The sequence below is a fragment of the Takifugu flavidus genome, chromosome 22 (assembly GCF_003711565.1).
Source record: "Takifugu flavidus isolate HTHZ2018 chromosome 22, ASM371156v2, whole genome shotgun sequence".
In the NCBI taxonomy this organism is placed as follows: domain Eukaryota; kingdom Metazoa; phylum Chordata; class Actinopteri; order Tetraodontiformes; family Tetraodontidae; genus Takifugu; species Takifugu flavidus.
In genome coordinates, this window is record NC_079541.1 from 4,372,716 (window position 1) to 4,396,581 (window position 23,866).

General features: G+C 42.5%; 1 protein-coding gene across 1 annotated transcript in view; it reads right to left on the bottom strand.

Annotated features, from left to right (window-relative positions):
• plxna4 (plexin A4) overlaps positions 1-23,866 on the bottom strand; it is a 146,477-nt gene that overhangs the window by 28,160 nt on the left and 94,451 nt on the right. Inside the window, exons 5-13 of the mRNA XM_057022015.1 lie at positions 23,248-23,348; positions 13,608-13,731; positions 11,828-11,981; positions 9,946-10,045; positions 9,633-9,747; positions 4,373-4,573; positions 4,053-4,149; positions 2,603-2,793; positions 216-367 (exon numbers count right to left, since the gene is read on the bottom strand). Coding sequence (XP_056877995.1) covers positions 216-367; positions 2,603-2,793; positions 4,053-4,149; positions 4,373-4,573; positions 9,633-9,747; positions 9,946-10,045; positions 11,828-11,981; positions 13,608-13,731; positions 23,248-23,348 — 1,235 coding nt within the window. The remainder of the gene's footprint in view (positions 1-215; positions 368-2,602; positions 2,794-4,052; positions 4,150-4,372; positions 4,574-9,632; positions 9,748-9,945; positions 10,046-11,827; positions 11,982-13,607; positions 13,732-23,247; positions 23,349-23,866) is intronic.

Genomic DNA, 23,866 nt, shown 5'->3' on the forward strand with positions numbered 1-23,866 from the left:
TGTGCGTCTGTGTGACTGTGTGAGCTACTGAGAGATACGGACGTGTGGGCTGTGACCTCTTTGCTGACACAAGAGAAAGACTGATGATGGAATTAATTTTCACGTCTGAATTCCACTTCCTAAAAAACTATTTATAATATAATACATAAGCACATGTGGTGTTATTAACGGTCTTTAACATGACGTGTCTTTTGTTATATCTAACAGCAACTCACTGTTCAGCAGGGATGTAGCCCTCACGAATGGGTGTACAATCCACCTCGGCCACCTTCACGTTTCCCTGGATCTCGCGGAAATCCAGGCCGAGGTTTTCGCCACGGATGGTCACGAGCGTGCCCCCCTCCCTGGGTCCCCGTAAAGGGGTAATCTGTTGAAGTTTAAATCCACACTGATGACTTGGGAAATTTACAAAACACCACAGACCATTCTGTTAAAACTGGGGAAAATAATAGCCCTTTCTAAACAATACACATCAGGCTGCCGTCTGATAAATATTTTGCAACACAAAGGGAATCACTGACACTGACACTTTCAGGCATTAAGTTAATGCCGCTAGCAAAGCTACATTTACTGACGCTACAAAAGTATATCTTAGAGAATTCATTTAATCCAGAGCAGTAATCAGGATGGCCTTCAGTTCATCGCAATCATCTCTCATTGTTGCTGAGGCAGTCTCGGCACCCATGAGGGCTCCACTCACAGTTTTTGGCCAGCTGGGGTTGTGTATATCCCCATCAGGCCAGTCTGAATGGATGGATGTTAGAGACAGAATAGTCCATCTATGCCAAGCACTAGTGCTCCATACTGTAGACAGCCAGACAGTTTTAATAGCTCTATGCCTTCAACTTCCTAACAATTTTTTTGTTTTCCCTGTAGTTGAGCCTCTGGGTGTCTCTGTTAAATTTCTAGTTAGTAGGAACACCATCCGATGGTTTTCATAAGGACAGTGGTGACTGAATATATATCTCACAGCTCGTAGCTATTTCGTGTTGGAATATGATAATCCTCGTGGTGCTACCACATTATGCTTATTTGATTATTTTTCAAAGCAATGGAGGAAAACAAATTGATCTTTCTGGACTTAAAGGTAAGAAGCCAATCTATGAAGCACACTTATGCCAGGCCATGCATGACCCAGCTCATGTGGCTCCCATGTTGGAGTTATGGTTATTGCATGTTTCAGTGTCTCTGATTATTAATGCTGCCTGAGTGCTAAAATACATGCAATTAAAAAGATCGTGTATAGCGGTGCTATATTTAGAAACAAATATGACTGAAAAGGAGGGAGAAACCACCTGAAGAGAGGCATAAAAGAGGGAGAGAAGCAATGAGGCAATTAGATTTGTGACTTTGACAAGCTAATTGACAGTTGGGCAGAGGCAAGCATTTAATCACTCTACTCTCTCTCTTTCCCCACCTTTCTGTGCCCATCTCTGCATTTCATATTGTTGATGAGATGCGCCACTATAATGAAGCGTTTTAGCATGAATTAGGGCCTTAGTCAACTTAGAGAAGCCCTCTCTCCTCACCCGTTGACAGTTTTGATGGGGGATGTGCGAAAGCTGCAATATGTCCCCGCTGTGGCCTCGGGGATGTTAAAAGAAATACAGGGCTCGTCTCTAAGAATACACTGCTATTGCTGAAAACAAAAAACAGGGAGATAGAGTGATTGGGGGCTGGTTTCTGATTCATTCTCTCCAATAACTGAGCTAAGTATCACACCCAGTCCTTGCCGTTGATTTCATTTTCCCAGGATGAAAAAATAACATTGGTTTGAGGTGCAGTTATTAGTGGGCTGAAGATGCTGAAAATCAACCACAACATGTGTTTTACAATCAGACAAATTCCAGGACAAAGAAGAAATGATGCTCAATCACAAAACAAATTTACAATTAATAAATTAATCGTGGATGCTGTCAGCCGAGGTTGCTCGCTGCGATATCTAATGATGGAATAAGACAGGATTACGCTTCAATTCCTGCTTCTCTCATTTCTCCACTTAACAAAAAGAAATGGCGATCCTCCTGCACGGGGCATTCCTTCATCTTTATTCTTTCACCATCACATCCTTACACAGCTCCTGTGGATCAAGGATGCATAGAGGACCTTCCATCTTATCGATCACTGAAAAAAGGTAGGGCTTGGGGTCTTTTATAACCTGTTAGTGTATCATGTGACACAAGCTTTTCTCCTCCTGGGCATTGTTCCACCGTCTTCCCTTCCTATCTTTGGTCATATTAACCCTTATCTCCTCTATTATTGCCTCTTTCGGGTTCTTCACCACATTCCCTTTAATCTCCTCACCCAAGTGTGGTACAGAAGGGTGTCTTATTGGCAAATTGATGATAACATTGATAAGCTACAAGTAAGAGAAATAATTTATCTTTCTATCTGGTTGTATCTAGTTTATGATCAATGTGAGAGTAGAGAGTAGTAACTTCAAAACAGGAAATATATGATTACTGTGGTTCTAGTCCATTATTATATACACCTTTGAAAGTGTGTACATGCCACACACAGCAGCTCAGGTAGGCTGTCATTGAAAATGCTTGAGCATATCAGTCTCTCAATAGGTTATAAATGCAGTTCAAGTGCGCTCTACCTTTGTGATTCGAGGGTGGGTACATTTGCTGTTAATGCCGTTGTGCTCCAGCCACTGGTTCTCTGGGTAAGGGCAGTGTTGCTTGAGGGTGCAGCGGTTCTCCCCTTTACACCAAACGCACCCAAAGAGTGGGTCGGCCTTCAGACACAAACCACAGCTTCCGCGTTGGGCATCGCACTTGTACAGGTGCACTGGGAGAGGAAATATGAGAGGTGCATCAGTGGTTTTTATCTCCGTATTATTGCATAAACTGCATCTGGTATAAGGCTAAAGATCACCTCAAGCAAAACACCAGTCATTTCCCCAATATACGCCTTTTAAATATACAACAATACATTTAAGACTGTCAACAGAGTGATTTTCATCTGTCTCAACTACTGTGACCCCGTCATCTATATTCTGTCTGTTTTGTTCCTGCTCATCCAATACAAAATTTAACATATCTCCATGGCAACGGACCAGCCATTTTCTTGCCATTAGGCACGTGTGTCCCGTCCACCAACTGATGGTGCAGAAGCCAGCTCCTCCACATCCACACACAGGCAGCGGGACGTGAGAGGAGGATTCTCCGGTTCAACCCTCTCTCTCTGTTTCCCAAAGTTTTTTTATGCTTCTTTGATTCCACATTTATGCTCAAGGATGTGTTTTGTACTTGTTCTTGCAAGCAGCCATGTTCTTGCACAAACAAACTTTGCCTTACAGCACAGTGTCATGTTGGTATATCACGCACTTCTACTTTTTCCAGTGCCTTTGGTTAAAATGTGTCATTTTCTTGTTGGAGAACAATCCCAGAATGCAATATGGGATCACAGCAGTTAATTGCCAGTGGTCAAATTGAGCAAAACTTAACAGCTGGAGAAAGAACAGAACACAAACTGTTCATTAAGTAATAGTCTCCATTAAAACATCCAGTGAAAAGAGATCCACCACCTGTTTTAAGTTATATTTATCCTCAGCTTGTTGTGATGAAAGAACAAGACAAACAATGAGATTATTAAACTTCTAGAGTTGTTAATGAAGCACAAGTGTGTGTGTGTGTGTGTGTGTGTGTGTGTGTGTGTGTGTGTGTGTGTGTGTGTGTGTTGGACAGGTAAGAAAGCCGAATTTTGAGAGTTTGGAGTGGACACAGACGAATGGAGAGTAATGGGAGGGGAACCAGCAGGAGGAAAACATAAGAGAGGCTGTGTTAAAGTTAACCACTCTAAGCGGAAAACATCAGGGGATGGATGCTGCACCTCAAGCGCACCATCTGCCTGTTGCTATGGAGACCAACTCCAAGGGCAATTATGGGGAAGCAGTAGCTTTAGTGCATTTGTGTCCATATGTGTCTTTGCACAAGGTGAGTGATTATGCCCACTGTGTTGTGTCTGAACACTGAGTTGATACTTTTGTGTGTGTGTGTGTGTGTGTGTGCGTGCGTGCGTGCGCGCCTATATATGTGTTTGCTCACCTTTGTTGTGGGTGGGGTTATCAATGGTAAAATCTCCATTCCAGATGACGGTCAGCTCCACAGGAAGGCTGCTCATCTCCATCCCATCATAGAAATACTGTCACCATGGCAACCAGAGTAGATAAGGGAGAGAGAAATTTTCTAAGCCCAAATGCCTCCTCATCAACAGTTGGAAAACACACACGTTGCATGATGCAGGGCTAATGTAGCAGACCCCAGATGTTAAAACATATGTGAAGCAATTCGAGAGGTTGCGCTGCAGTGTCGGCAGTGGTCACTGCAGACATCAACAAGTAAAACACGCTTCTAAACATCCTCACCGATGTGTTCTGACACTGCACGGAGGAGCTGTTGAAGCGTAGTGCAGGAACTCTGTGCTCATTTCCCTGGATGGTCAACAGACACTCATAGCCCCTCTGTCCAGATTGCGGCTGTGGCAGGTTCTTCGCCCGCAGGGTGATTGGCTTCACCACATTGACTGGCACCAGGATCCGATCCGCAGGCAGCAACTGGGGACAGCCCTGGCCCAGACAAAAACGGCAGATTTTAGTTACAAACCCACTGCATTCGCTGTGCCTGAGTTCTAATGTAGAATTTGAGATGGAGAACGGCGAAATCTGTTGATGGCGTTTCTGCTAGTTGTGGTCACTTGAAAGTGTCACTGGAGGTGAGGGACCAGATCAGCAGCAACTCCTCCATTGTTGTCCACAGGAGTGCAGCCTCACGGATGTAATGAACCAGACCCAATTTCACACTCGTGCACTCTGCTGTGAGTGTAATGACATGCGATGTCAAAGAAACTACGGGGATTTCTTTAACAGCTACATGAGTTCATCAATACTGAAAGGGTGACCACTGGCTGAGTTTTGGTTGAGAAGCTGTGAACAGCTTGACTTTTGTACATTTTCTTAAGACTTAAGGTCAAACAGCAAAATCAGTAAAATGAAAAAGGAACAGAAAAGGAACAAAGTGACAAAGAGGCATTTAGTATGTCCAAGAAACACAAGAGAGGGGTGACGGTAAGGCCATCCACGCAACACATAATTAGACTCCAGTCTGGGGGGGTAGAGAAGCGTCATGCCTGCTGAGCTCGGTGATAACACTTGCTGGAAGTTCATTAACGGCCACTTGATTGGGTTAGGCTGAGCGACTGACTGGGAGAATGTGCATGGAGAAAGGGGGCACCACTTAGACTTCATTTACAAATTCATTAGAAGTACAGGAAGAGTCGACTTGTTGGTGGAGGTGGAAACACAAGAAGAATTGGGTTATGCAGGTTCCCTGACCTGAACCTTGTTTTCTTGGGTGGAGTGTTAAAAGGGGTGCAATCAAATTTTTATCCCATTTAATGCACCTGACCAGATCAATACATTTTATTTGGATTTTAGAGAGATTTCATAAGCTGTAGATCATCAATGGCAGCACGCTGTAATGACGAGCTGCTTGGACACACAGGCTATCAAAAGTTTGAGTTTTTCAAGCCATTCCCAAATCCCCGTGACTCTACCCTACATGCAAGAAAATTCAAGGTTAACGCACACTGACAAGTGAGGACACACACGCTCCAGCACAAAATAAACAGCCGCCTTGAAATTTCATTACAGTCTAAGAAAGATGCCACAAGTAAAAGTCGGGCCGCATCTCTCGCGCCATCTGTCATAGTGACATCTCATGAAAACTTCACAAAGTATATCCAAACAGATCCCGCGTACACACACATCCACAGCTCCAATAAATCACTCCTCATTTCTGTTTTGCAACAATGCCATCAGTGTAAATCCATCACACAGCAATGCACAGTGTGCAACCTCACAACTGCACAATGACGGCCTTGCCAGGAGCACAAATTCCTCGTTTCAGAAAAATAAAGATGGAGGAAAGAAAATATGAAAGCACAAAATCTAATAAAAACATAATGTAGTGGCTGAATTGCTTCAAGCGTCATAAACATATCAGATTTTGATTTTTCTTTAAGAACTATATTTATACACATACATAACACAGGGTGTCTGTATCAGTTGCTTCTGTAGTCACATATAGTCCATGTGTTAGATGGCTGCTTTTTCAGTGATCTTAGATCTTATCTTTTTATGATTTATGTCAATGTCAACTTGATCTAAGGTTGATCTGTTTATTTTTCAACCCAGTCCTCTCAATGCAATGATCCAAGTATCTTAAAATGCAATGGAGCAAAGACAGAAAAATATAAACACATATCCAGTGCACACGCGATCCATGAATGAAAATACAATTCCAACACTGCATAAGAAGTTTAGAGCAGGATGCCTGTAACGAGGAAGAGGGGATATGTTTCAGTGGGTTTCTCCATATAATCCAGGAACTACAATTTCAAACAGAAGGGATTGAGGACCTTAAATGTTCCCCGAGAAGGTCTCCCAAGGACTAATAGGACTTAAAACAAGGAAGAAATAAGATCATCACACACCGAAAGATTTACAGAAGGTTTATGCAGAACCGCTGACCCTTAATCTGGATGGTGGGGTCTCAAAAACCTTCAGTTTTATATTTTCAATTTATAGAGGACAGACAAGAGACAAGAAACACCAACCTTTGTGAAATATCGGCTATAATGATAAGACAATCAGACAGTAGGAGGCGCAAGTACATAAAAAGTACATTCAGATCTCAACGTAGCATGCTAGTGTCTGAAGAGGTGAATAACAGTCCCAAGAGACCCGGCACCTGTCAATAGTGTGAGTCATAAAACTTAATAAGCTGAGATCTTAAAAATCGAGTTGATCCTTACTGACTCACCATTTTCTCTCGTGCTGGCTTAATCCTTAATTTCTCTCCGAATCCCCTCTCGTGATCCCCTCTCCTTTCTTATCAACGCTCTTACCGATTTGTTCTCCTCCTCATTTTCCTTATTTCTTTTCTTCTTTGGAACCTACTTAGATCTGATAATTGGCGGCTGGTGGGAGGTGTGAAGGGTGGAGATAGGGAGAGTGACAGAGAGTAGGCAGTGAAGTGGGAACTGTGAATGTAAAAGCCCTTGGCATAGTTTTAGGGAAGGAGGGTGAGAGAGTATGAGAGGAGCCCATAATTATAGCAGTGCAAGGTGTGAAGAAGAGGACTGAAGATTTTATAGTGCATGCACTCGTGCACGGACACACAAACCTAGTGGCTTCCAATATCCTCGTTAACCGCTCTGTTATATCCTGCACAGCCTCAGGCAGGGCTGCTCTCCCCCTCTCCACATATTCATTTTTTCCATGTTGTTCTTCATCCAAATACCTACAGTTACCTCCAGCTCCCAGCATGCATCTCTGTCCAAGCACAGTTTAGAACAAGGACTCCTAATTACATAGGACTGTCTGTAATTCGGCTATAGTATTTCAAAACTTGCTTAAAGGATTCTCAAACCTTTAGAACTCAGGGGAAAAAAATTGTTCCAAAGTAAACCAGATAATTTAGTTTACACGCTTATTTTGATGACTTTATCAATACTTCAAGTAAATAAACTAAGCCATAGGTCACATTCCAATCTGAATTTTAAGAAGTATTTTGGCAGTAAAATATATTGAAGAACATTGATATTTTAGTCTCTTCCAGCTAATTAGGGCTTGGCAGCTGCTAAGGATATGAACATGCTGTGTTGAAGACAGAAGAAAAAAGTGAAATATTCTCCTGTGGTTTGTTTCGGAAGACGACGCAGGGCGTTTTTGCAGTTTTGGTTGTTAAGGAGTGTGTGCTTTCACAACTGGAGAGGAAGAGGAAAGCTGCATAAATATGCAGGTACAGAAATAGTTATTGGATAAACAGCCCATTTCACAGTCAGCAGAATGGCAGTGGTCAGGAATATAATTCTGAGATTAATGAGTGGAATCATGTGAAGCTGCAGCCATGTTCTTTGTCAGAGGGGCTAATCAGTACAGCAAAGTCCTTGAGATGTGTGGAGGGCAAACAGGGATGGGGCCTTGGTGAGCGTGCCAACATGCAAACCTCTGATTCAAGGGCCCATATTGTTGCTGGCATGAATAAAAAGGCCATCACTGTATTCTCAGGCCTGGCTTTAACGCAGTCCCGTCATGCATACTAACAACATGCTCAACCAGTAGGGAGATCTCCCATGTCATGATTATTAGCATAGTGTTAAGGGATTATTCAGATCACTGCCAGAAATCCCTTAATTGTAATAGTACACAACAGTCATCTGTGGCAGGAAAAAGACCATCCCATCCCACAGGTTAAAGTTTACTTGTTGCCTTTTGTACAATTTGGAAACCTGTCATGCGTTTGTCTTCATTTGCTTAAGCTTCTCCTTGCATGCAGATGTTAATTCAAAATGAGAGGCAAATATCTGGCAGCATGACCTTAGGTTTAAGGGGTTAATTAAAAGCAAATTAAAAGTCGTTAAGCTTGAAAAACACCTGCTTTCTCTGAAACAAGGCATCAAAAAGGGAGCTATTAATGTGCAAATGGAGATCCTTGTCCCTTTATTTATGCTTTTCTCTCAGAAAACAGTGGGAGATGATTCACACATTATTAGCCTCCGTCAATATTGACCAGCAGACCCTGAGTTAATTAGAAAAGTAAACCTGCAAAGACTCAGATGACACGGTAGGAGGTCCAAAAAGATAATGGAAAAGTGAGGAAAAGGAAAATAATATCATCTGCTCAAGTTGAATAGCTTTGGGGAAACATGGGTGGGATAACATGAGTGAGAGCAGCCTGCTCATCAAAAGAGGCAGTCTGGCTAAGCTTGTCCCGGCCCGTCCTGTACACACCGTCTGCCAACCCAGACAAGAGCACTAGTGATCTTCATCATAGCTCACCTCAGGCTAGGATTAACAGGCCACTAACTCACTCTAAAGCCTCTTCTGCAAACTATCCTGATTTGGCAGGGTACAGGGGGGAAAAAGCTCTTTTTTGATAAACACACACCAGAAATGGAGGCATGCTGATAGAGGTAGAGCAGCCTCTGTGTCACACCAGAGGTTACACACACGAGTGGGCACACATCCAGGCTTTTCTGCGTGACACACAATGGGGTAGAGACTCAAAATCATGGTGAGACCTCTCACGCAGGACAGCAAGTAGCCAGGCTGCCCGGGGGATGTCAGTGAATGCACCCCATCCAGTGAATGGCTTGTCCTCTGCAGCAAAGCAGCCTAATTATGGCAGGCTTTGCGTCGCCGGGAATAGAAGTGGCTGCCAATATTATTGATAATTCACACAGACTAAGCTGTTGCAGGGAATAGGGGTGGGCAAAAGGAAATGGCTTCGTTTTATTAGTTTTCACTGTCCTTTGATGTGCAAGCAGGAGTGAGACATGCCAACAGGCCTGTGCCAGATGGAAGCGCTACAGTCAAAAGGTGCCTCAGTCCTTTTTAAGTGAACTCTTTTTTTCTGCATGTGGAAACCAGAATGACAGTTATTAGTCTCACATAGCTGAACAGTCTTCTCAAATTAGACACCATGTTTGATTAGTGAGCTGGCCCATTATGAGGAGTCCAGTTTGAGCTTGAAAGCAGGCTAGTCTTTCACAATGTCTAAAAAGGTGACGGTTTGCTTTTTATGCAAGACATCCTGATGGTGGTTCAGTGAAGATCTCCTCACCTCTGGCTTCTTGACCCTGCCCTCTTGGAAGGAACAGGTACGGGGGTCATGGGTACAGTCGTGCCTGTATTTACACCAGTGGCACTGGTAAGGGCTGCTCACACATGAAAGGCATCTGGAAGAGAGCAGAGGAGAGGGGGGCAGTGCGGTGAGTCAGGGCGGAACAGCAGCAAATACAGAAGAGCGCAGATGCTTAATGACTAAATACTTATGCATTCATTATGATAACCAACAGTTTGAGCAATGGCGGTGGAATAAATCAATATGAACGAAAATGAGCAAAACAGAGAAAAATACAAGGGAAGAAACTTACGACTTGTGCACGCTGCAGTTGTAGAAAACAAAGCTGGTGTTGGCAAATACCAGGCCTGTCTCCTTGGACTTTAGATAGAGCTGTACAATCTGGTGGTCTCCTACAAAACAATTAAGGGTTTAATAGTTCATTGGACTTTTATTTCCATGATTTGTTTAAAAATGTTGTCCCAAAACGCATCCTTCTGGTTGAATGCCACAATTTCCTAAATAGTTTTATTTAGCAAGCCTACTGTCCTCATCAGCATCTACTCAGCTTTCCCCATTATGGGAAGATGAATGCACAGCTTTGAGCTACAGGTGTTTAGCCTGCTGCCGTACTAAAAGACAGAATCATCAAGGAAGAGGTTTTGTTGGGTTAAGACTCCCTATAGCTGCCACTTAAAAAAAACAGAAAACAACAGACAGTGCACACACATTTCCCTGGGGATGAAAAAATATCTCTCTGAAAAGTCTTTGAGAGTATCGTTGACAAGTAAAAGACAGAGGAAGATAAAACAAAAACCAAGGTGAGTGTGTGTTTGCGTGTGTGCGCACACGCAAGCTTGTGCCTCATCTGTATTTGGCGCGTCCTTTTGTTCGGCCCTAATGAAGGAGTTCATGTTTAATTCAACAGCACATCCACACATCTGACTACCCTCTTGCTACACTACATCTGTACTTCTGCACACTTCTCTCTACCTTCCAAAGAGTGAGTCCTTCTCCCCACTGTCGCTAACAAAGAACCATTCATCAATCACAGTAACACATCACTGACAATGAAGCTGTCCTAATTAGGCCACCTAAATGTTAACTTGAAGCCTGCCACTGCTACCTCTCTCCCTTTTGCTACACGAATGGAGTAAAACCAGCGGATGATGGGCTCCAATACGTGGATCACTGGAATATTTCCTCCATGTGCAGGTAGAAATGGATACAACTACTGTGTGTGGAAGAAAGAAGCAGCAAAATCACACTTCCAGAACATGCTTGTATAACCCTCTACCACTTTGCATGTGGCTGACATGGCAAACATCAGTCAAATGTTTCAATTCCCCAAAGCCCCCTCAGGCTCCCCGGCAGCTTTACATCCGTACTTATGCTGTCTGTCTGTGCCTTGTGTTCATTCACTATCAATGGATGTATGCGCAAAGCTTCAGTTCAAGTGTGTTGAATTAAAATGTAATATCTATTTGTGTGCAGGAGAAAGAGATAAAAGAAATTGTACAGAATTGTAATTTCATCTCACCTGTTCTGGGCAAAGAATAAGTTCTAACATTTAAAAAGGGTGAGGTTACATTGATTTGCATTGTCATTCCAAGCATATCTGATGGATGGCCGTAATCATCTATCTAGTTTGTCTTTTTGGTCATTAGCCATCTTTTCTTTCTGTGGGATTCTGACAGGAAATGGCATCTCCTTCATTTATATTCTAGGACACAGTGAGCGTTTGAGATGAAGGATTGGCTGCCTAAAGACAAGACTTTCAAATATGGCAGTTATCCACTGTGTTACATTTTAGTTCAGTATAATGCACTTATTCGTGTTTCATTGTTGAAAGGAATGCTTTCCACTGTCTGCAAATAGTGGAGTATCTCCAGGCAATAAATTCACAACAGTGGAGTAAATCACTGTAGTGATATTTTTATTCATAGTACTGAGGTTAGCCTCAGTGCCATCACTCCCCTTCGGAAGAGAAAAGCAGTGATAATGTTCATTCAATTATAGAACCTTTACTAAGGTAGCATTCCACGGCCTAGAGAGTGGCTGATGGCAAAAAGTCGGCACAGTGGGATTTCAAACAAAAAAACATTGTTTCAGGTTATCAGGTGGCTGAATGAGTACATATGTTACATGAAGGGGGTTTCTTTTGTGTAACAGAGCTACAGGTGATCCACCCTTACCTTTGTCCACAATGATCCGTGGCATTTCCTTCTCGGCGGGGGAGGAACACCTGATCCGGTTTCCCTCCACCAGGCCCTTCATCTCAGCCAGGTCCTCAAAGGTGCAGTTGACACCGGCAGAAAGTTCTGGGACGTTATGGGCCTCTAACACCAGCTGGTAAAAAACAAAAACACAAATATGAATATGAATACAACTTCACATCCTAAGATCGGCAAACACATACATTTTAAATGAATACGCCGTTTTAAAATTATCCTTGATAAGACAAGGTAGAGAGAGAAGAAAAGGGGAAAAATGTCCTTGACTAACATGAACGGTCATGCAGGTGAATGGGGTCACGCCCAGAATATACATTAGTGATGGAGAATGTGTCCCTTGTAGGCATCGATTTGAGATCCATATGCTGAGATCTGCCTCTGCAGCAGACTGCAGGGCTGACCTTAGCTGTTTTTATATTGCTCTTTAATGAAAAATTGGCAACGGAGAGAGAGCAGACACGCATACGAGGGACGGTGTCTGAAAGGTGTTTTCATCTCGTACATATCCTCTCTCACATTTGTTGCTCACTCTACCTCTCATTGGCTCTTCCCTTAATTTATTTTTCTTGTTATGATGTGAGCACAGCCAGACCCCAAGTTTCCCTTAGTTACATTTATAGTAGACTTGGAAAAGGCTGCATACTTTAAAGATGCAAAGCAACCAGTTCGGTCAACAAGAAGATCACAACAGGCATATCTGCATACACTTTCACAACAAGCCTTCAGTACAAAGACGTTGATGAAAGAAACGGTCAATTGTAAGAGACCTAGTTTTTCTGCAATTAACCCCAAATAAGAACAGGGTAATAACAGATCTTAGAAGGATTTCAGCAATGGAGTGTGTTTGTTGCTCTGGAGAATGCCATGGCTTATCTTTTCAAATGACTGTTTAATAACAAAAGGTCAGGGATGAGCCCCTGTCTGCCTGACAGAAGCCTCTTCCCTGCAATCACTTAGATGGTGGATGCGTGGCACAGCCTTTGGGTAAAGCCTGCTCACTGGGAAAAGGTTAAACACTCTCTACAGACACACAAATATCATTTTTCTGACGGGTAAAGTGTGATGTGTTGAATTGTACCTCAGAAAATCAACAACCCTCGTGTAGCTCTCAGAGACCGTGTGAATAAACAACAGCAATTCAAGCTTGACTTCGAGAAATACTTTAATTTCCACGCACGCAGTCACTTATTGCCATTCTTAAACCATTAAAGGGAAAATGTGAATTTAAATGGAAACACACTCCACGTGGTTGAGATCAGGGTGACTATCAACATTAGCGGAGGGAAAAAAAAAAACGGATAAAGGTTCAATCATTCAACACTGGAAAAAACCAAGAAAATAAGCCAAGAATAAATACATTTATAAGCAGCATAATAGTGAATAGTCCTGATCAACTGGAAAAAGTCACCTGAATCTGTAAAGAATTCTGAAAAAAAGATCAGTTTACCAATTCTAAACAGAGAAATGAAAAAAACCCAAATAAAAACAGCTACTGTGGCAGTGTATGTCCTGCAGAGACACGGTGTGTGATTTCACAGCTCTGCGCACACAAATCAATAACTTTCAACAATCAAAAGAGCTCAAGTCTTCCAGACATGACGGCTGCTTTACAAATTAAATATCCAAGTGTAAAAGCAGCTCAGATGCAGTGTGTACTCAATAACTGCAGACACTTTTAGGGAAGCCTTTCACTAGGTGGGTGTGGTCAGATTTAGACTGTAAAGAACAATTTTCAACTCACCGTGACGCTAAACTGGGACACTGAAATGTTATTGGGGTGGACACTGAGACGCACACACTGCCTGATGTCTGAAGCAAAGCGGCGGGGCTCCAGCGAGCGCTCACATTTCTCCTTTCTGGTGCACCTGGAAAAAGGGAGGAGAGTGTTATTTGCAGATGACGTGCACATACACACACAGTTGTAACCTGACTAGGGCTTTCCCTGCTCCACCTGTTGGCACCTGGGAAAAGGAGAATGTCCCAGTAGTCCCAAGAATGAGACACATTTATCATATTTCCTCCCTAGCAGGGGGCTGGCTGTGGTGGTCAGTGAATGGTAAAGTCAGTCTTAAGAATCCCTGGAGGGAGGGAGCAGTGGCATTTGGAACAATGGCTGCTGTATATGTGGAAGTGGAGCCTGTCCTTTGGGAGGGAGGGAAGGAGGGTGGTTAAGTCTTTGTAATACTGTCCTAATGACGGGCATTCATGGGCAGTGCCAAGAGCAGGTAGAGACCTGGATGATGGTGGGGGGGGCGTGAAACCTCCACCTGCTAATATCACACCAGGTGGTCTAATCCAGCCCACAAGTGTTGTGTGTTGAAGTGAACCCCTCTTGCTGTGAAACAGGATTGTTCTGGGTCCTTTTTCAGACATTATCTACACTATCGCTTCAATGGAGTTGTTGACAAATTAAATACAATTAAGGGGGATGAATTAAAAAATAACATCAATTTAAGGCTCGCACACCCACAAGCTCTTGTCCCTTTTAATCCTCTTAAATTTATGCAGGTTCTCTACTGGTTTATACAAATTAACAACCTGGCAAATCCAACTTCTTTGGAGCAAGAAAGACCAAGAGGTTCCAGTAAATGGAGGAAAGAAAGACGTGTGAGGTGGCTGACATCTGGGATACAGTAATGCCATACGCAGAAAAGAGCTTTTTATATCCTAAACTGGAGCGAGTGAGAGAGGGTGGGTTTCGACCTGACAAGCGCATTGTAAAGTAAAGCAGCCTAATGTGCCACAAAGGAGACAGACAAAGAAACAGAAATAATCTGTTCAAGAGGGGGAGAGAACAGAAGAATGGGTAAATAGTGCAGGAGAGAGTGGAAAAGAAAGCAAGGTTTAAAGGGATGCAGCCATTGTTGGCTCCGTGCGAGGCTTTCGCCGCTAAGCTGGTTTGAGTATGGGTTTAATCGCTTTGGGTTCTTTTGTGCTGCTTTATCACTCCTGTCAGTTCCTCCTTTTCTAGAACTGATTTAATAAGACCACATCATCTCAGCACCCGCAGGCAAACAGCACCCACTGAAACACGTGGATGCATACCTTTAGCAAAACTATTTGTGCAGTTAAAAAAAAAAGGAAATATCATTTCACATTCAAGATGTACTTTATTCATCCCCGTAGGGAAATTGAACACATCTGATTTTTAGCAGTACAACTAGACCTTAAATAAGTTAATTAGGGATTATCACCCAACAGAAAAACATCGTCTACAAATGATCACTGAATAAAATATTGGCTTACAACAACCACCTGTAGGAAAGTATCAGACTTCCTCTTTGTTTATGATGTGTTCAAACTCACTTTCAATTATAACGGAGAATTCTATTACAGTATATTTCATCAACACAGTACCATGCTGTGCTATATTATAAATACTGTAGTGGTGGACTATGGTGTAATGTCATATAGCTCGACCGCGATTGTTGCTTTATTGGGGTCAAAAGGTCATAGGCTTGCTGGGCAGGATATAAAAAGCCAACAAGTGCGATTAGCAGTTTTTCCCGATTGAGGATGGCGGCCAAGCACAGACTGGGACAAAGAGAGAAAGGATGTTGTAGGAGGTGCAGGATAGATGTGTTGGTTTTTAGAAGCATGATATGATGTCATCCGTTCATGCATTTTTCAACATATTGAAAGTAATGTGACGCAGATTGTGAGTCCTTTTGGAATTTTAATTTGTAAAAGATATGAGACAAACTACTCTCTTCAATACTGACTCAAACACAGTTCCTATTTTTACAAACCATATATGTGTGTATTGATATTAAACATAATGCTAAGTTATATTTATACATTATCTGATAGAAGAAGCAATTCTAACAGGGAACAGTGTTGGATTAATACTGCGCTATTTGTAACCATTTTAAGCATAGTGATTTTATTATAATAAAACAAACTACAAGGTTTTTAGGTTTCAAAAAATGCACATAAATACCATTTTTTTAAGTGGAAATTCACAATATCTATCACTCTGGTCAGAAAAGAAGGCTGTGGTGCAGAGCTAGCTCACATTATGAGACAGAACTGAAAGGATTAAATGGGTCCTGAATGGAAGCTAATCTGTGCTCTTGTTTCTCCCAGCCATCGATACAATGACTAAATTAGAGACCAAGAAGAGAATAGAAAAAAAGATTTTTAACCTCTGCAATTTAGATGATGAGGGTGGAAAGGTCACCCAAAATAGATGTTTGGCATAATTAACCACAACAAAACCATGATAGCATTTGATGATTTGATTTCAGACTCAAGGAGGAGGATGTAATTTCTGCCACTGGGGATGAGAGCACAAATAACCTCTAGAGCAAAACTCAGTATGCTACACGACTATATGACATTTCCAAGAAAGAGAAGCAGAAAGAGAAAGTCTGATTCCTGCATGATCCTTTGTGGCTGGAGCTAGTCGAGTATCAGCAGAGAAAGGCTTGTGAGGCTCAAGGGAGCGGAAAAGGGAAATATACCAAAGAAGAGGTGCAGATGTATCAGGCCATGTGTGACTTTAGGTGGAATGCATTTCTAATGCGAGGTAGAGGACGGTGAAGGTCACACGGTTAGAAAAATGAAAAGTCCATTCATCCATCTTTAATGCAAACAAATGCAACATCTGAATAGACCCTAAACACACACACTATGGGTGTTCCACAAGTACATTCCTGTAGAATACTGAAGAGCCATTTTTGCGCATCACGAAACTGGATCTGTGTTCAGAACACTGGACAGGAAATCATTGCACACGCGCACAAAAAAGTCAGACCTCAACGTCATTACCATAGAACTCACACATCAGCAGACACTGTATGGAATCCTATACATACTAATAGCCTATGGCTGTATAAGGTACTGTGGAGTTGTGCTATCGTGATTCAGTCAAATTACTGCACGCACACCCACAATCAGTCAGGCTACACTGTCTCATTCGAATAGCAGACGCGTGCACGCATGCACACAGGCATGCACACAGATGCCCCCCCCCACAGACACACACACAAATAAAGGAAGTGTGTCTGTTTGTGCTATCATTAAGACGATGGTCTATGGAGCAGAAATTCACATGGAGACACCAGGGAGAGAGTCATTACCTGGACCAGTGGCCATGACCCTGCTCCTTCAGTTTGTGGACACACACACACACACACACACACACAGAGCCCACATTCCAGTGTCTGCATTAGTAACCTACTGAGGTTAAAGCAATCTCCTAAATACATATAAAAAAAAACCTGAGCTTCAAACATTTAAGTACTGGAAATGTGGGTGCTGGCACACAACAATTTCCATCTCATCTCTATGTGCCTCCACAAACACAGATAATAGATGATTGCCGGCATCAACCCTCAGTAAGCAACAACAGCAGCTGTTTCTTCCTGCCACTCACACCCACCTACACAGATGCAGCATATGCCAAACAACACAGCACCAACCCAGAGATAATGGTTTGGTGCTATTACTCGTGGAATGAGCACAACATTACAGGTATATTCAACTATTACCAAACTCAGTGGTCTTCAACAAGGTCCATCTTTTCCTTTGGAAAATCTGGGTAGGACTAAAAACCCAGCAGGATTGTGGGCCTGGTAGGACTGGGTTGATGACTCCTGACCTAACTGTTGCCCCACATATACAAACTTAATTCCAATTCTCTATGTGCAATTCTCTATATGTTATCTGGATTAGTAAACTAATGGTGTATCCTAAAAGTGCATCTACAGTACTATTCGATGTTTATGTCCTCCGTTTCCCGATGTTTTATAACCGAGGTGATAGTGCAAATCTCTGAAGAGCTGCCTTTCAAGAGAGTCTCAATAGTGCACTTGGCTTTTATCTTCCATTCACTGTATTATGAACCCGCGTGTGTGCGGTTGCAGATGGCAGCATGTGATGCTATTGATCCAGGTAGTTGATAGCCAGCCTGTAATGTCAGGGCGTTTATTTAGCACAAGGTGGTTTGCAACCAAATCGGACGGCACATTTGAGACTATTCTAAGTATCGTCCAACGAACAGTTGTGTAAGACTCAATCAGGTTTGGAGTTAGCGCCTGACGATAACCCCTGCATCTTAGAATCAACCTGTCACATACACAGAATGAATTTACAAATCCAAATGCCACCACAGAGCTCCTAAAATGGGATTTTACCCTCCCTAAAAAATTTGACTGAGACGGTTATTAAAATCTAAGTGATAATAAACTATGTAAAATATAGTTGATCACTTTTGGACTTAACTGTGTACCTCCAGAAACTAAAAATTCCACATGGAGCTTGTTGCACTGAAACCTGTCATTGGATCGTTCATTCTTCCTCATTGTCAGTGTCTTTACGCTCGACTGAGCAAAACAAGACATTTCTCCACTACGTGGGAGTGTACTTCCATTTTTAAGAGTCTGTGTTTGCCTGTGTTTGGCTGGCAAACAAAAAGTGACAGTGAGGAATTGTCCTGACTTAGAAGTAGGCATGAAGCAGCTGTGTGTGTGTTTGTGTGTGTGTGTGTGTGTGTGTGTGTGTGTGCTTGTTTCAGGCATGTGCGTCACCAAAGCAGGATGGTGACAATTGAGAAGGAACTGAGAGGTGCAGCACTCTGTTCCATCCTGATGCCCTTGTCACTTCAGGGCCTTGTTCCTTTCTCTCAACCTTCGGTAGCAGCCAGCAAGAGGTGCTGGGCGGGTGGAAGTGTGTGTTGTGTGCGCGTTGGGGGGGGAGCAGTCAACCGTGCCCGAGGGATGGCCATTCTCCCCTGGGTACGGCCATCTGAGAGAGCCCATGGACAGAAGCTTCAAGATCAAAGACAAAACTTTAAATTCAAATTTCAGACATGACCGAGTCATTTTTAGTACTATCTGATATCACTTTCAGCTTTTCCACTTAATTTAAAGTAGTTCAAGTTGAGGGTAAAAAGGGGCTCTAAGAGGACAGCTAAAATACCTGAGGTAAAGAATAAACTTTTGGAAGCTAAAACCTTTGGTGCTTCCATGTTTCTGAATAGAAGAATCTGTTAATCATTTTTATTAATTCAATTTAGGCAAAGCTCTGTCCACATGAACAGCTTGTGTAAGTGCTGCACATGGGGGAAAAAGAGAAATGAACAAGATCTCATTTACTGTATGTGCCGAGGCTAATTAGCTATAACTATCAGAATATTGAAGTTATACCAGGGCAGTGAGGAGGAACAGGAGAGAGAGAATGGTTTTAGTTGGAGCTGAACTTAATGTCTAATTCCATTTAAGTTATTGTAATTAGTATCAAGAGTGGTTATGATCTTTAAACATCGACACATTCATTGATAACAAGTGTTAAAAATCAATAGTTTGGGAAACGGGCTTATGATAGCACATTTTATCTGTATATGATATGTGGTAAAAGCCTGCAAGTTCACATTAGGTCTACCCGGAACAGCTGTGAGGACATATTTAAGCCTTCAATTTGCAGTATCTACCCACACAATTGTGCCCTGGTTTCTAAAAAAGCAGATCTCTCTTATTAAAGAGGTAACTCTTGAATTTCTACATTTGGGGGCAACCTTTGAAACAATTGGAACTTATCTTTAGGACACAAATATGCTATAAAGAAAAAATGGTTTGGCTAATTCTTGGAGACCAAACAAATCTTTTGTAGCATGCTAATTGTGATGCTGCAGTTTAATTAGTATTAGAGTGGCATACCGCAGTAATGAGAGCGCTGTGGCAACGGATGACTCTGACACAGGGACAGGTAGCAACAGTGCAGAATTAATGAGAGAGCAAGAGAGATGGAAGAAAGCGGGAAAAAAATCATTCAATGGGTCTGCCAATTAGCCTTTCCTTTTGAAAAGGTTATTCATTTGACAGCACCAAAGATGTCTCAGGAAAATAAAGGACGCTAGCATTGCAGCATGACTTGCAAGATTCAGCAGCCATTTTGTGTTTGTGCTTCATGAACTTCAGTATAATCCTAATCCAGGAAAATACTTTTCAGCACATACAAACTGTCAGAGCCCAATGATTAGGAAGGACTCCTATTTTCTTCCTCTGTCATTTGCCATTGACTGCATACAAACTCAAGGAGAAAGTATTGGGTGAGGAATTTGTATTCAACCAACAATTCAGAAAGTGTTTGGAAGAAGAAAGCACACGCAGCTGTCTTTAAACCATGTGATGCAGTTGAAAAATGTCCACATGCTATTTTCAGCATTTAAAACGGTTGATTTTACATCAACCACAGAAAAAATGTGCATTACTGTCTGAGAAATTCCACACTTAAGTAAAAACATCTCCTATAGCAGGCCTCTTGGACCTCTCTGGTAAAGAGGGATGAGCATGGCATAAAACCATTCTAGATATGTCAACACAATTGTAAAGAAATTGCACAAATCCTCATGACCTGTATTGGAAGCCATATCAGTAATTTAAGATGTCCTCAACATCCACACCATATCTGATAACATTCATTTTGCCAAAGCTCCTTCCCAAAACATTTTTCCACTCCATCTTCCTGTCATACATGACAAGGCATTGACAGCTTAGTTAACCACCTCCAGGAGTGACAGCTGACAGACTGGCATCAGACAAGGCAACGTATCCACAACATAGCTGCAGCTGCACATCTAAGAAAAACTACTTAAAAACAGTCATATAACACTTATTATAAATCTATTCATATGTAATAGACATGCTATAACATCTCCAGAATATTGAAGATCAATTGTTGACTCCGCTACATAGCTGAAACTACAGTCCAGGGACAAGCATATCTTTAGCATCCCGACAGAAGGGAAATAAGTGTCATAGGGGACGATGCTCTCATCCAGCTTCAGTCAGTGTTGGCTTTTGCAAGTGGGCCAATTTCTTTTTTTTGTGTGTGCATGGATGATAATACACCACAAGACAGAATAAATATGATGCTGTCAGAGACATTAATGCTTCCCAAATGAAAATTGAACGTCTTTCAAGGACAATGACTGTAATGAGACATGCGTGGACATAAATGCACACAGATGCACAATAGATTCTAGTTGATTTCCACCCCCATCCTATTGATTGCCCTTCTACTCATCCCTCGGTGTTCCCTCCACCAGCTCTCCTCGCAGATCTATAAAGTAAATAAAGGTAATGCTGAGAGAGCTGGAGAAAGGGAGACTGTGGAATCTGTGTGCTCTTAGACCGCTGAGGTGATTTCAAGGTTGATTGGGAATTACAAACTATCCAGAAGAACACTTTGAAGATGAACTGCAACACCCTGTTAACAACCCTGCTTCCTCTGTGTGGCAAGGACAGAGGCAAGAAACTGTGAAGAGTCTGTGTTTACTGTCCTTCCTTTGTGTTAAGATTAAAGATGTGCTGCTTAAAGCCTTTTGCCTGCACCTGAAGGACTCTTCATCTTTTTATGTTTTGCAGAAATATATCTCACATGGTGGTTTTTCATGTATTCCATTTTCTTTCTCGAAACATTCCTATGTTCCCTTCTCCACAAACAACCCAGTCCTCCTGGACATTTCTGTATGCTTTTTACCTTCAGCAAATCTAAATCTTGCATCAGTTGCCCATTTTTTGGGAGAGAACTTAGTGAAGCTCACCCGTCACATATAGCCTGCTGACTCCAGAGGGAAATACAGATGGTCGTAGCCAAATGGGGTGTCTGCTACATTTTTTGTGAAGATATTTTCTCTTTGGATGTTTACTGGACCTGCTGGGATGTACCGTATCCGGCTGTGAATCAGCCTTGTTAATGGTGCTGCACTTCCACTGACCTCATGTGACAAGTCATTAAATAGCGAGAGTATGGAGATGGAGTGTGGAGATAAATGCGGTACATGCCGTGAATCTGAAACCTCTACTTGGAGCCTATCCGAGCAGAAGATGTGCCTGGCTCAGTTTGTGTTTACATGTAGAACAATTATTTCATAATTCAGAAGGAAAAAGTGGTGAAGGAGCACAGGTGCAACACAGTAGGTGCAGATCCAAGGAGGGGGGATAGGTACATGGTATTATCATTTTAATTACTGAATTTTTAGTTCTTTTTCCAAAGATGTTTGACTTTGTGGAAATATGGTCATTTCCTCTCTCTCTCTCAGCCCATCCCAGGTTTTAGCATCAAACTGTGTGTACGGGGGAAGTTTTGGGTGTATGGCGGTGATGCGTGCTGAGGTGAGCTGATTCTATCACGCTTAGTGTGACAGGCCAATATCTTGCTACCAATTTGCTGTGACTGGGAGGATGTCCACAGTGTTAATGGGTTTGAGCGCTAACGTACACAGCAAGGACATCTCATGTGGCAAATATTAGCAAGATGGCTGCTCATTTGTTGTTTGCACTGACCTTTTTTAAAATCATCTTTAAAATGATTCATTCTGCTGTGAAACACCATGTGCTCAGGCTTGATATGGGTGTTTATACAGCAAGCTGAAAATATGAAACTGCAAGAGACATGAAACTCTGGACAAATGGATTATTACAGGCACAGAAGAATCATCACCGATCATTTATTTTTAACTTTGTGTTCAACTTTCCTTCACAGACCTTTTTATTAACTTTCAGAATTTAATAATTTTGCTGTGTTTTTCCAATTTCACACATCTCTTCATATTTTATTAACCTGCCTATTTTCTTCCTTTAATTTCTAGCGTGTATGTTCTTCTCGGGGTCACACGGTCTTTGCCCTTACTGTGTCCTCTGGTAGATGCAGGGATAAAAGGTCCTAAAGGTATCCGCTGAATAGTCCAAGTGTTAACCTCAACCCGAGAAACCAATTTTCAATTTACAGTGGAGATGCCCCCAGCAAGCACTATCTGTTAGTCCAATCTTGAGGGACAAGAGTTTGACAGCACCTGGGGTGTGTGTGTGTGAATGTGTACATCTGTGTGAAGGAGAGAACGGACAGACAGAACCAGCAGCAGGGAACAAGTTAGCAAGGCAGCAAGAGAGTGAATTGTGGTAAATGAGATAACCTTGCCAATGTTTTTTTCCATGTTTTCAGTTCAGTTACGATAACAGAAGCTATCACTCTCGTGTCGACTCCCAAAGCTTGGAGTGCTGCCTGCCAAAGGTCTGGCAGTGCTCCCCAATATCTGTGCTCTCACCAGGATCTCGTTTCAGGGCCGATAAACAATGCCGCTGGTTGGGGGGAGGTAGAGTCCCTGGCACAGGTCCGAGCACCAGGAAAGCAATCCCAGAGTTGGCCTGGGTCTGGCTAGACAAGTCCCGGAATGTTCAAAGGCTGGGAGGGATGGCGTACTGGGCAGATACCCAGATAACATGGACGATAGGGGGAGCTAACAACCTAAAAACTACAAGCCAGCCTCTCAGAACATTTGGATTGTGATGTATTTTTCTTCACGCAAACTACTTTTTGGAAGTCTGCAATGACTTTTTTTTGTTAGTAAGGCTCACAAAACAGAAAATTTTACTTACGTGTTGTGCAGGACACACCAGCCACAGTGGGGATCTCCGGAACCAAGACACTCGCTGCAGGTTGAGTACTGACCACAGGCCTCCACTGGCACCCTGGACAGCTGCAAAGGCCAATATAACAAAAGTTAAAGAATCTCTTCAAGATATCCAAAAGCAGATTCACATGTAATTTTTTTTATTTTTTTAAATCAGCAGGGATATTCATGGAAGTGTTTGACAGCCTCAATCTTCTCTCACTTGCTCCATAGGTGAAAAGTGGCCACTTGGGAAAATAGTCCTCTATTATGAAATATGACCCTGCCATTTCAAACTGGCATTGATTGGCACTGATTGGCATGGATCTTGAGTGACCAAGTACAGGAGACAAAACCGAGGTAGATCTCGGTCTCCTGCCACTGCTGGTTTCCACGGCAACAGGACGGGACAATAATAGGTGTTGCTGGCACTTTTGATTAATGAGCCTTCATTGGTGGATGACCGCTGTCACTCCGCTGCCGCTCAAGGATGGCAGCTGGGAAACAGAGACGACATTATCGGTTTGGGACTGATAAAGGCTCATGACTAGAGTGAATGTGTGTGTGTGTGTGTGTGTGTGTGTGTGTGCGTGTGTGTGTGTGTG